General features: G+C 43.2%; 1 protein-coding gene across 3 annotated transcripts in view; it reads right to left on the bottom strand.

Annotated features, from left to right (window-relative positions):
* The window catches only part of CPNE8 (copine 8), a 2424038-nt gene that overhangs the window by 1379387 nt on the left and 1030843 nt on the right, over window positions 1–13808 (bottom strand). For all 3 annotated transcript variants that reach the window (XM_069629223.1, XM_069629224.1, XM_069629225.1), the window contains one exon: window positions 7076–7152. In XM_069629223.1, coding sequence (XP_069485324.1) covers window positions 7076–7152 — 77 coding nt within the window. The remainder of the gene's footprint in view (window positions 1–7075; window positions 7153–13808) is intronic.

Raw genomic sequence — 13808 nt, 5'->3', positions numbered from 1 at the left:
ATGCATCACAACTATTTACAACCTGCAGCCCACCAACTTCAAACAACAGAATGGCAAAGGGCCTAACCAGTGTGAATGTAGGGAGGAGCTGTGAAAACAGGGGCTGCAGTCAAGGAAAGCTGAACTATGAAATAAATACAAGAAAATAGAAGATTTTCAGATCGAAATAGTGGTCAACTTCAGATAACAGGACAGAATGCCAGATGTCAGCAGGGTCTTGTGACATCACAGGGCTGGCCTAGCGCATTAACTGCAGTAGGAGATCACTGTGTAGCCGATGCATTCCAACTATTTGAGACCGGCAATACAGCAACTTCAAACAACAAAATGGCAAATGGCCGGAAGAAAGGAGAAAAGATTTGCATACATATGAATATTTCAAATTTGTTTATACGGACTAGCATAACTGATGCATTTTCTCAGCAACCACAGGTGGCACTGCACCCATTCATGTGTCATTTGTAAGACAATTTGAAGGTGATTTTGTTAAAATAAAATGTGTCCATGAAATGGCAAGCAAAAATGTGTTTCTGGCTGCTCTGAACATTTCCCGAATTTAAGAATTGGCATGCTGGTGGTGGGTAAATGTAGGTATTTGGAGAGTAAATTGCATGTTCATAACTATTATTTTCTTTGTATAAACAGCTGAAAAATTCCACATACCTGTGCAACCTAGTACGGACCCGGCTGTCATTTTATTTAAATCCCCATGATTATCTGAAGCGGAATATATATATATATATATATTTGTAAAGTTTGGTGAGGTTTGGTCCGGGGGGGGCAAAGTTATAGGGGAGGTCCCAAAATGTATTTTTTTCCCATAGACTGAATGGGGAAAAAACTTTGCTCACGCCTACAGCCCAAACCGCTGGACGGATTTTCACCAAATTTGCGGCAGGAGCAGCGGCTTGGTGCCGAAAGTGTGCTTTTGTAGATTTGGTGAAAATATGTCCAGTAGTTTTTTTTTTAAATGACCAAAAAATAGGTCACAAAAAATGTGTTATATCTATGTCCGCTCCGTGGACACATTTCCGTGTTCACTGTGCGGACAGGACACCGATCGGTTAATCGGCTTGCGTCATGTCCGCGGACATGCAACATGTTCACTGATTGGATGGTGAAGAGCGTGAAGTGTGTCAGATTTTTGGAAACACCCGCTATCTTGGATTCGTGGACAGTGGCCGGTAACCGCGGACCTCGCGCTAAAAAACATATTAAAAAATACAACATTGCACTTGTCAAACTTATCAAATAATCTCTGGGGAGGTGAGGGGTGATGAGGATGGGATGGGATATGGCTGCAAGAAGCAAAAAAACAGGTGTTTTTTGCAGCAAAAGTCCGCCAACAGTTCAGATATTCGCGAACAGTCCTGTGAAGTTCGCAGACACCTCAGCATTACAGGGTTGGTGAAATGCAGTTCTTGGATGGCTTATAACTTGGGCACCACTTAATGGAACTGCATGAAATTCCATGTATATTTCTGACCTGATACTGAGTGAGTATGCAAAGTTTGATGGAATTCTGTTATTAGGGGGCAAAATTAGAGGGGGGTCCCAAAGTAATGTAAAGGCTTATAAATGAGGTGCCATTTGACAAATCTACACTTAATTTGGGAAACCGATAATACATTTAGATATGAATGTTTTTGCAAAGTTTGGGATTTTGTGAAGAGGGGGCAAAATTAGAGGGGAGGGTCCCAAAATAATGTAAAGGCTTATAAATGAGGTGCCATTTGATGAATCTACACTTCATTTGACAAACTGATAATTGATCTAGATATACATGTTTTTGCGAAGTTTGGTGGGATTCTGTCAAGAGGTAGCAAAATTAGAGGGAGGGTCCCAAAATATTGTAAAGGCTTATAAATGTGGTGCCATTTGACAAAGCTACACAAAGATTATAGATCTAGAAATAGATGTTTTCGTAAAGTCTGAATGGATTTTGTCAAGTGGGGGCTAGGTTATATGATGATTGTATGTGCATACATTTCACACTTTTGAAAAAATAAAACATGGGCGGATTTCCAGCAAACTTGCGTAAGGAGTATTGGCAAGGACCTACAAGCATGGTTTTGCAAATGTGCCAGTGTTTTATTATTTGACAAGTGCCATAATGTAGCTACAAAAAATAGCGGTACACCTTTAGTGTCTGAGGGGTAGCCCGTGGCCATCGAGCAGTGGCCAGATTGTCCGGATCATGGAATAAGGTCATGATCCGGACAATCAGGCTACTGGCCATGACCACAAGGGACAAAACATAGGATCAAAGTGGCCATGTCCACCTGGGACTGGCTTTGTGGTAAAGTTATTTGAAATTAGGATAGATCTGAAAGGGAAGAAAAATATGCTTGTGGTAATATGGTCATAGGGTTCTCTTTGTGCCTTCTGCAGGCTGCCATGGAAAGCAAAGAGGGGCCCTGTATGGAACCCTCGCCTTCCCTTTCCATGGTGGCCATCTTGGAAAAGGATTTTCCTTCCGTCCCGGTGTAGGAAGAAAAATCCTCTTTTTTAGCACCCCGCGTTCCCGCTTTGGGAACCTAGGGTTCTAATGGCCTTGATCCCCCATTTCAGGGGCTGGAATGGGGGGATAATAGTCCAGAGACATCGTTATCAACCCTCGCTTCGCTTGGGCTGATAACTTGGGCTGCTGGGCCAGTATCCACCGTCCCAGTCCCTGGAACAGAGGATGAACGCCACAATATTCCCATTAGCATAACACAAAATGCAAATGGAAATGTTGGAAAATCTTATTGAGTCTATGTACTTTACTGAGAAATATAAAGTAGATGGAGTCTCTACAAGTTTTTTAGTTCTATTTTTTAACTGTGAAAGGTGGTTCCTAAAAGGAATATGTCTTATGTTGTTTTTGGATGACGTATTTTTTTTTGGCAAGAGAGCTGAGAACGAAAGGTGGGGAGGGAACTGAGGGAAGAGGAACCAAACACTAATATGAAGGGGTAGGTGGACAAGGGAAAATGTTGCGCGTGTGTTATTTCTAAGGTAGGGGGCAGTGTTTCTCATGCTCCTTGATTACAGCAGCGGTGGTGGCTCTTGGGGAGGAAGGATGGCATTAGCTGATGCCATTTTAAGTAAACAGCAGTTTTGCTAAAAGTATGCACTGTGTACTAGATTGTTAATGGATAATGAGTAGGAATAGGTGGTGGAGCTGTGCAAGGGAAATTTTGAAGTTGAAAGTTCCTAGATCAGTAGAAAATGCAGTTCTGAACTGTCCGTGAAGCAGAGATCTTATCGTGAAATGCGGACGGGTTCTCTGACAAGTGATCATGCCGTGCGCCAGCGTATGGTCATGTGGCACTATCCGGAAGGTCCACTATGAAGTCAGATGTTCGTAGATGTCTACGGATGAAAAACTAGTTGAAATAGTTGCAAAAAGTGTATGGAAGTGTTAAAAATGATTCCAGAAGGTGGGGAATGGCAGAGTTTTAAGGTGACACTTTGTAAACTGGACACAAACATTGCTATATTGGGTAAGTATGATATTAGTAAGTTGTAGGAAAATAGCATAAACTGGTAAAAACGTGTGAAATTCAATGAAAAAACTTTGTTAAAGGGACGTTATGGTTAAGTTGCACTAATAAAAACCTATGAAATTCAATTACAAAATGTTGTTAAGGGGACGTTATGGTTAAATTGCACTAATAAAAACCTTTGAAATTCACTGAAAAAACTTCGTTAAAGGGACTTTAAGGTTATGTTGGACTAATAAAAACCTATGAAATTCAAATAAATGTTTTTGTTATAGGGACGTTATGGTTTCAAGTAAAATCGAAAACCCCCAGAAATTCGCCAGTTATGGTAAGCTAAACAACCATAAGTCGCTCCACCAACGTGCACTGCTAATACTAACACCCAGGACATCAAAGATGACATCACAAATGTCATTGATGACATCACTGATGACATCACATATCTGGGCCACTTGTTTTTGTTTATTGACATATATAGGCCAGGTGGTTTTGTTCACTGGCAGTCAGAATAATAAAATTGAAAAAGGTGCTATATATCTAGACGTTAACCTTGTCATATGTTCTATGAGTACTTTCCTTAGGGTTTGGTCTCAGCTCATGGTGCACATACATGGGGAAATGAGCAGGCCTCAAACACACAATTCATTTGTATACATGGAGATAAACTTTAATGTCATTAACATTTACTGATGATGCAGTTTCTTTCTTCTATACTGTAGTTTCCCTGTTATGTGCCTCTGACTTGTATGCATTGTGGTTCTTCATTTGTATTGTTTGTACCAGCAAGTTTCGATTTTACTTGAAACCATAACATCCCTTTAACAAAGTTTTTTCTTTGAATTTCATAGGTTTTTATTAGTCCAACATAACCATAACGTCCCTTTAACAAAGTTTTTTCAGTGAATATATATATATATATATATATATATACATATATATATATATATATATATATATATATATATATATTATGGAAGTTACTAATAAATAACAAAGTTTTATAATATAGCTACTTTTTTTGCTAAAGGTTACATTAAAAGGGGGGAATTTCAAATGGGAGTTCCCATATTTCTGTTCTAGACGTCTGAACCAATCCTTGGACAGGGGGTGGGTTTGGGGGTTGGAGAGAAACGAGAAGGACCAATCAAAGGTGCAACAATTTTTGCAGAACACTGCCCGTATTGAAATCCTGATGCTGGTATTGCTGGCATGTAAAGTGGTACACTATGAGCAAGGGAGGAGCTGCTAAAACGTACCAACAGGGAGAGCTACCAAAAGATTACAAGGAGACAGCTGCCAAAAATCACCAAAGGAGATCTACTGAACATTTTATCTGGGGAAAACATTGGAAGGGCTGAAGATTTCTATTGCTGGGAAGACTAGAAGGCTGAGGCTGTGATTCTTCACTGGAGCCAGAGAGAGAGCAGTGCTATGGGATCCAATTGACATGCTGGCTAGAACCTCGTTTTTCCCCTACCAGTGAAGCATCTAAGTCCCTGAGAGCCATGCCCAGGGATTTCCAAATGTAAGTAAATTGTCCAACAACAGGTCAGCAGGGGGACCTATTTAATTAACTGATTCCCTTTCATTGATGGTTCTTTTCCATTAGTGGGTGAGTGGGCAATCTGTGTAGATCCTTAGCCTATTGGACTGTATACAATATAATTAATTCCCATTTAGCAAAACACTCGGGTGATATTTTGTTAACATTCAAAATTAACAAAGCTCTTTCCCAGTGTACGCATATGTGAATTGATCTTTTTCATTGACCAGCGTTGAGTGTTCCTTGAATTGAAATGTGCATAAAGTATTGTGATTTGAATTTTCCCAACAAATTTGTGTGACTTATTTATGTAAAAATAAGTTTAATTGCGAGCCACAGAGAAGGTGCTGTGTGTAGTTTTAGTGTGATCTCCATTAACTGTAATTCCAATAAATATAAATATTCTTTGTGTATACCGGCCTGGTTCTTGGCTCATTGGTGGCACAGGGGGAGGGATCAAAGGGGCAGGGATCAAAGGGGCATAATATGAATCTGAAATAGGGCTGACAAAGAATCCATTAACGAGTTTGTTGTATAACACTTTGATTGGGGATGGAAGGAACTCCCTGTGTTAAGTGTGGCCTCTCAATAAACCATTACAGTGTCCCGAATGCGCAGTTGGGGGCCTGGGATGGAGTGAATTGGCATGGGGGTGGGTGGTGTTCTTTTATGTATATACTACAAGAGCAAACTGAACCGTGATGAATTTTACATATTTAACACAAAGCTACCTGGACATTCCTATAAAGAGGTTCATTGCTGGTCTGTGTGTGGGGGACGCCCTTACCTCTTTATTACACTCCCACAAGTCTGGTTGAACTCTCCTAAAAAGATATGACGGGCGTGTGGGCCTGTATTTGGAGAATACAAACATTAAGCCATATTTTCAATTATTTTTATTATAAAATGAAGAGCTATTTTCAATACAGCAGTTTGTAATCAGTTTTGGGAAAATAACTAGTGAAATGTTATCTTCATTGTGAGGTACAAACGTTTGAGCAAAATAAGTAAAGATTCATATCAATACAAATATAACATTAATAATAAAATCTTAATGGTAGAAATAATATGAAATTTCACACTATGATTACACTTTAAAATCAGTATTATTTGAAGCCTGATTCTCCTTAGCTACAGATTTGGTCCTCTCTATTCTTCAGTTGGTTGCCAGGCAGCATACTTAAATTTCGACTTGTTTGGATTGCGGAGAATTGAAGAGAGAGGCGTTGTGACTGTGTCAGAAATAGATAAAGGTGTGCCAAGCTTACTCGAGTATGAAACGGCCATAGCTGAGGGTATGGTGGTCATGGCTGCAGGTGTGCTGATCGTGGCCATAGATGTGGCAATAGATGTGTCTGGCATGGGTATGGAAGAGGGCATGCCGAGTTTGGCTTAAAGTGTGCCAAACATGGCTAAATATGTTTGTGACATAGGGTGTGAACAGTGAGGATGAGGGTGTATGGTACAACTGTGGAACAGGTTGTGAAGATGTTTGTTAAATGACAGAAATAGGGTAAAACATTTTTTCAGAATCCGATATTGTGGGCCCTTTAATTTAGATGTGCGCGCCTACAGATATAGGTGACAGAAATAAGGTGGACCACGTGCAAAAGTATGTTAATTTCAAAACTGTGCATAAAGCAAGGGATAAGTACAGACTCGATTTTCAATGACTTAAGAAGTCACAATTAACTTAAAGTGACTTCTTAAAGGAAATATATAAAACAATGTGCACATTGTACACATTGGAGCTTATTTTATAAAAATTGGTAATTTGCAAATGCTGGAGCATTTGTATGGTGGAGAGGAAGGGAGATGGCGCAAACGCAAGTTGCATTCTGTCGCTCCTCTCTGCCATACAAATGAATGATTATGCATTCCATTAATGTTACACCCCCATAGAACATGAGCCCCATTTCGTTTATACTTAATAATGGTATATCCCTTGAGTATTTGACATCAAGATGATTGAAAGCTCCACAGATTAAAAACAATGTTTTAAAGTCATTATTTACTTACTGTTTAAATACCCATTTCTACTTACACTATAGACTTTTCCAGTCTACCTCCAAGCGAGCCAACTATCTCCCCAAGCGTGCAGAACACTTGTCCAAGGAAATCCTGAAAGAAATCACAAAAGGAACATACAATGAAAAGCCTTAAAGATTCCAAATTATAACCAATGAAAACAACGTCCTTAATTCTACTGTGCTGGCTTCTATTCAGGTTTATTGTAATAAAGTATTCTGCCTCTCACCATAAGTAATTGTATACAACAGCTGTGAGATTGCTGGAGGTAGTTTGAACTACAATGTTACTGAACATTTAAAACAAGTTCTTTAATTAGGCAACGCTGGAATTCCTTACTCCTGTGTGATTAATCGATTTATGTTTTCTATTATTAAAAAAAATTAATAGTATGTGTACAGTAACTGTCATGAAATATTAGGAACATTAGGACATTTGGTGGAACGCAATGTTCCCTTTTTCCTGATAACTATAGCACGCACCACGGCGAGGCGCCGGTCTCATCATTTATTCTTATTCCCTGTTGGGATACACACCGAAATAGTAAACTAATTGCATGACTCTGATCCCTCCACGGTGTGGCCGTAGATACATTTCTAAGTCAGACTGTTTTGCCATTCTCACTTATGTGGTACAACGAGGCTGCAGCATTTTATGCCCAAAATGGCACCAGCTGCATAGTAGCAGGAGGTCCGGTTTTAATTCCCAGAAGGAACATTTTTTTTTTCAAGCAAACTTCTAAGGACAAATGTCTAGTAGAAATATTCTGCACACCTGTATGTATGAACATACTTCCCTAGTCCACAGTGGTTGTGCTTTAGTAATTTGAAATTACGTAGTTCATACGGTTCTTAAAGTACAGTATTGTTTGTAAAAATTGTACAATTGTATATCCCAGTTGCAGTAATGTATACTCTGCAGATAATCGTCTTTATTTTATTTGTTTACAGTTTATTACAAACCTTAACACACTAATCTGCATATTTTATTATTACAAGAACATTCCAAAACAATTCGCATGCATTTACATCCACTAAATATATCATCTCAGTTCCAAAAATGGTGAGTTCAGATCACAGTTGCAAAAGAATGGTAAATTCATATAAAACATCAAAGTACAAACGAGAAAAATAAATTCATTACAAGAAAATCACACACACAAAAGGACTGTATTGTGGGCTCCGGCACAATATGGACTCGCACCTCCATACAAGAAAATGTTATCTACTTGGAATGCAAACAAGCGCCCAACAAGTGGGGGCACATATTAAATATAGTAAAAACCTACGCACAGGGTAGGACTGGTAGAAAAAATTGGCTCGTGCACCAGTGAAAAAGTGGCCCACAGTCACAAATGACAAATCATTCCTTTTGTGACAGACTGGTTGACAGGTCCCAAGAGGGAGTTATTGGGTAAAATGTGTTGCAAATTGTGCATTTTAAAGAATAATAAAGTTACTCACCGTAGTGACTACCTTACTCCAAGTCCATAGTCCCCTTTCCTCGATACTTGTGGGACATTTCGTCATTCGGGACAGGACGGGAGCACTTTTGTAAAAAGCAGCAAAAGATTTTTAAATTGTTGTCCTTTTTTTTTTTACGCAGGCTACTGCACGTGGCCGTATCCCCACCCTCCTGAGCTCCGGCCCGCGCATCGCCCTTCAGTCCTTTTCTATCGCCAGGTCTGAGACCATTTGAGCATTAACAGAGGATACTTTTTAGAGGGGATGGCAGGCGGTCTTATGGAGGAAAGGGGACTATGGACTCGGAGTAAGGTAGTCACTACAGTGGTGTAACTTTATATTACTCCTACGGCCCGTCCCCTTTCCTCCATACTTGTGGGAGATTCCCAAGCGCGCAGCACAGCAAGTTCAGGTGGATGGAAAAACCCTGTTACTGAAATAAATTCTTAAGGACAGCCGGGCCAAACTGGGCATCAGCCCTGTAGCTCAGGTCCAAGCAGTAGTGCTTACAGAAAGCTGATAGGGAAGCCCATGTAGCCGCCTTGGCAATGTTTTCCCAAGGAACATACTTTTGGAAAGCAACAGCAGCCCTTTGCCACATACAAGATGGGCATGGATGCCTTTTGGAGGTTGAAGTCCCTGAATGGTATAGGCTTCAGAAATGCAGTAGGCAATACATCGAGAGATAGTTGCCCTGGAAGCCGGTTTCTTTTAGGGTCCCCGAATGTGACAAAGAGTTGTGAGGAACCCTGGAGTTCATTCGTTCTGCTGAGATAAACTTTAAGGCTCGCCTGACGTCCAGGTTGTGTAAGACTCTAGGCATCCAATGCCGGCTTGGGAAAAAAGACAGGTAAGGCAGGAAAGAAGGATGAGTGCGGAGCACAACCTTATCCTTATGGAAGGTGAGGAACGGATGTTTCACAGAAAGAGCCTGGAGTTCGCTTACTCGCCATGCCAATGTCACTGCGATCAGAAAGGCGACTTTCCACGAAAGGTATTTGAGATCAGTAGTGGCCATAGGGTCAAATGGTTTAATGAACAAAGTGGTGAGTACCACATTCAAATCCCACTTGGGGTGAGGTGTATGTACCGGCGGGAAAAGATGCAAAAGACCCAGAAAATGACTTTTAATGACTGGATTAGTCAGAGAAAAAGAACAGCTGTCAGTAGACAGGTAGTGCCGCAATCTCAGATAAGTAGGTCCTGCAAGACAAGACATGAATGCCTGTGGGTGCGAGGTGAGACACGAATGAAAGAACAATGTCCACCATAGCGTGCCTGGGGTCTAGCTGATTAGCTAAGTACCAGTGACAACAACGGAGACATTGGCTCCTATATTGAGCCCTTGTAGAAGGTTTTCTGGCCGCTTGGATAATGCGCATATTGTCCTAGGACAGATTAAACTGTGCTAAAGTTCTGAATTCAGGTAGCAGGCCGCCAAGCTGAACCATTGTGGGGAGGGGTGCCACATCTGATGGTCACACTGGTGATGCAGGTTGGGAATCAACGGCAATCTGATCGGAGGAAGAATCGACAGATGGTGAAGTTCAGCAAACCAGAATCTGGATGGCCACCAAGGAGCTATGAGGAGAAGAGTGCAATTCTATGCATTCCTGTGCTTGCAGAGTGACCGATGAATCAGAGGCAGTGGAGGAAATGCATAAGCCTTCATGTTGTGCCATTGAATCTCGAGAGCGTCTCCCAGGGAGGACACCCCGAGACCGTCTCTGGATGCATACAGAGGAAGTTTCATGTTTGTATAGGTCGCAAAGAGGTCCACTTCTGGAGTGCCCCATTGGCGAAAAATGGTGGAGAGAACATCTGTGTTCAACTCGTAGCTGGCTGCCGATTGGCAGCTGAGTGAGTCTGCAGTTACATTGATGTGACCCAGAATGTGTACAGCCAGGAGCCAAATGTTGTGCTGGATGGCCCATTGCCAAATCTGTATGGCTAGGTCCACAAGGGTGGGTAACCTTGTGCCACTCTGCTTGTTGATGTAAAACATCGCCACAGAATTGTCCGTGCGAATACGGACTACCTTGATCGTAATGGATGGTTGAAAAGTTTTGAGCGCTAGAAAAACAGCCAGGAGTTTCAGATAATTGATATGAAACTGCCTGTCCTGAGGTGTCCAAAGGTTGAATAATACTTTGAGATGACACAGTTTCGCGCCCAACCCCAGAAGGGAGGAGTCTGTGGTAACCGTCACTTGTGGGTAGGGTTCCTTTGTAGATCCGGTGTCATAGAGGACGGAACTGGAATAATCTTGTAATCCCGGTCTGAAGCCTGAGACAAAGAGCCCCGAAGACCCATCTGGGTACGCCTCATCATCAGACGTGCAAGAAGAAGAGCTAGCACGCAAGAAGCCATGAGGCCCAGAAGTCTCTGGAACCACCAAGCCGTCATTTGCGAAGACTGGAGGAAGAGCTGACACGTGGCTGATAGGTCCGCAATCCTGTCCGCCGTTAGGAACACCTTGGTACTGACCGTATTCCAATGGAAACCAAGGAAAATCAGGTATTGAGAGACCATCATGGAAGATTTCCGCCACTTCACAGACAGCCCAAGGTGGAACAGGAGCTAGAGGTGAGACTGGAAATTGCTCAATGCTGTCTGAGGGCAAGGACTGCGTAGGAGCCAGTCATCCAAATATGGATATACATGAACGCCCTGAAGCCGGAGGAAAGCTGCGATGACTGACATCATCTTTGTAAAGACACCTGGTGCCGAGCTGAGACCAAACAGGAGAACACGGAACTGAAGTGTTCCCCTCGCAGGGAGGACCGCAGATATTTCTGATGCGGCTTCCATATCAGGATGTGCATGTAAGCGTCCTGAAGGTCCACAACACTGAGCCAGTCGCCCTTTCGAAGAGAGGACTTTATTTGGCAAGGTGTGATCATCTTGAATTTCTCTTGGGGAAGAGAAAGATTGAACTGGGACAAATTGAGGATAATGCACAGGCCAGCCTGGTTGGGTTTGGGCACTGGGAACAGACGTGAGTAGAAGCCCTCCCTTGCTCCCCGAGGGGAACAGGCTCCAACGCTCTGAGGTCTAGAAATGTCTGTACCTAGGCTGTGAGGAAGGGCAACCCAATCTGTTGAAAGGGAGGGTTGAAGGGTAGGGTAGGATCAGAGTGAATGAGCATCTGAAACTTCCCAAAGAACTCATCCTCAGCCACAGGTTTTGGCGCTGGTACAGGCAGAGGCTGCTCGTGAGAGGCATACCCCCATCAACACAAGCAAGATGGTTGCCAATAGGGCCCACCACTGGCTGGATCCACATAGATCAGTGGAGCGGAAACAGGAGGGAGCGAGACTGTATGAGGCAGTGGTATCCGAGCACGCCAGTCGAATGAAGGGCTGAACAGATTTCTGTTGCCCACATAGCATGGAAAAGGCTGCTCATCCCCAAAAGGAATGCTCTCAGCACCAGATGATGTGAACGTTGGTTTAAGGGAGGTATCCAAAATGGCTGCCGTGGACCACTGGGTTGAGCCGCCATTTTGTCGACACCTGAGGAGAACTGCATCACATGTGGAGATGAGGCAATTGTCTCCTCAGGGGAGTCAAGGGACTTAAGTAACACCTTAGCCTTGACACAAGGATCCTCGGCAGAGCCGGTATTGGGGGGATCCAGATGTTTACTGGACATCGTTGGAACTGCCCCAGAATTAGCCTAGTGGAGGGAATAAGGTCCTTGACCACCCTCTTTTCTCCCTTGACAGAACCAGTACCACCACAAGTCTAAGCATGGGACAGTTGAGGGATGAACCTCACCGACTAGACCTTCAAAGAGGATCTCTTGGTCCTGTTGCTGCTGATTTTAGCCCCCGGAAGGGGAACCTCAGGTTTTAACCCAGGACGTATAGCTCCCTCAAGAGGGGCCTTCAGCCGTGGCTCAGTATGAAAAGCTCCAGAAACAGAAGCCTCAGGGAGTACCCCGGTATCAGTGTGGAAAGCTCCAGAAATGGAGACCCCAGGGCAAACCCTGGTATCCAGAGCCACAGATGAACTGGGCTGAACCTTAGCACCCAAACTGTGAACCTCGGAACAGTGTCCGGTCTGCTGCAGGAACCCTCGGAGAACACTCTGGTGCGCCTATTATGCCCTTTAGCTACAAGAGCCCCTCACGGACCTGGAAGACCCAGAGTCCCCTGGCCGGGGCGCCCTAAAAAGTAAAGAATTTACCGGGCGTTTTTCTTTTCCTCAATGAAAAGCTGGAAATTAGGTGGAGGAACACACTGAAACACTTCCTCCCACTGAAGAAGACGACGTTGGAGTGCCCGGACGGAGAGGGAATCGCAGTAGAAGCACAAATGCCATTGATGTTCCGTGCCTAGACACTACAAGCAAAGAGAGTGGGGATCCACCCTTGCAAAGCGATGTTTGCATGAAGAACAGGACATGAATCCCAGTTGCTCCGGCATAGTCGGAGGACTAGATGACCGAGGAACCGGAGCAGGAAGGACAAAGTGAATAAAAAAAAAAATCTTAGTGATGCTAATGCGTCCAGCCCCGACAGCGTGAAAGGGACAGAAGGACGATGCGTGAGGCATGGGTCAGGGGGGCTGGGTTACGGCAACGTGCAGTACCCCGTGTAAAAATTAAAGGACCAAAACATTTTTAACAAATTGATGCTTTTTACAAAAGTGCTCTGGTCCCGTCCCGAAGGACAGAATGTCCCACAAGTATGGAGGAAAGGGGACGGGACGTAGGAGTATGGTTTTTCAGTATCAATGGTCAAAACGATTAAATACAGAGTAACTAATCAAACTGGCCTACCCAATAACAGACCCAGCCTAGCAAGTTGGCCCTGCACTTCGAGCATTTGAAGGACAGCTTTTGCCTATAAGCCTCCTTGATATGATGTAGAGTCCAAGCAGTAATGCTTCACAAAAGTGTGCATTGACAACCAAGTGGCCGCAGCACAAATATCCTGCACCGGAACACCCCTCTGAAGAGCCGTAGAAGTTGCCATGCCCCTGGTTGAATGAGCCCTTAGCCCATCTGGAGGCTCTTTCCCAGCCAATTTGTAGATTGCTATAACTATCCATCTGGATAGAGTTTGCTTAGACACTCTGAGGCCCAATTTGTGTCCTGTATATCTAACAAATAGTTGGTCACATTGCCGGAAATTTGCCAGTCTAGAAATATAGAAACTGAGAGCCCTTTTCTGGGTCCAGTCTGTGCAATCTCTCCTCCTCTTTACTTGCATGTGGAGGAGGTTAAAAAAGAAGGTAAGGTAATCTTCTGTGACAGGTGAAAATCAGAAACTATTTAGGTA

Source organism: Ambystoma mexicanum, chromosome 12 (assembly GCF_040938575.1).
Source record: "Ambystoma mexicanum isolate Mex_15411 chromosome 12, UKY_AmexF1_1, whole genome shotgun sequence".
Taxonomy (NCBI): domain Eukaryota; kingdom Metazoa; phylum Chordata; class Amphibia; order Caudata; family Ambystomatidae; genus Ambystoma; species Ambystoma mexicanum.
Note: the sequence above shows the minus strand (reverse complement) of the source record. Positions and strands in the feature narration are given on the sequence as shown.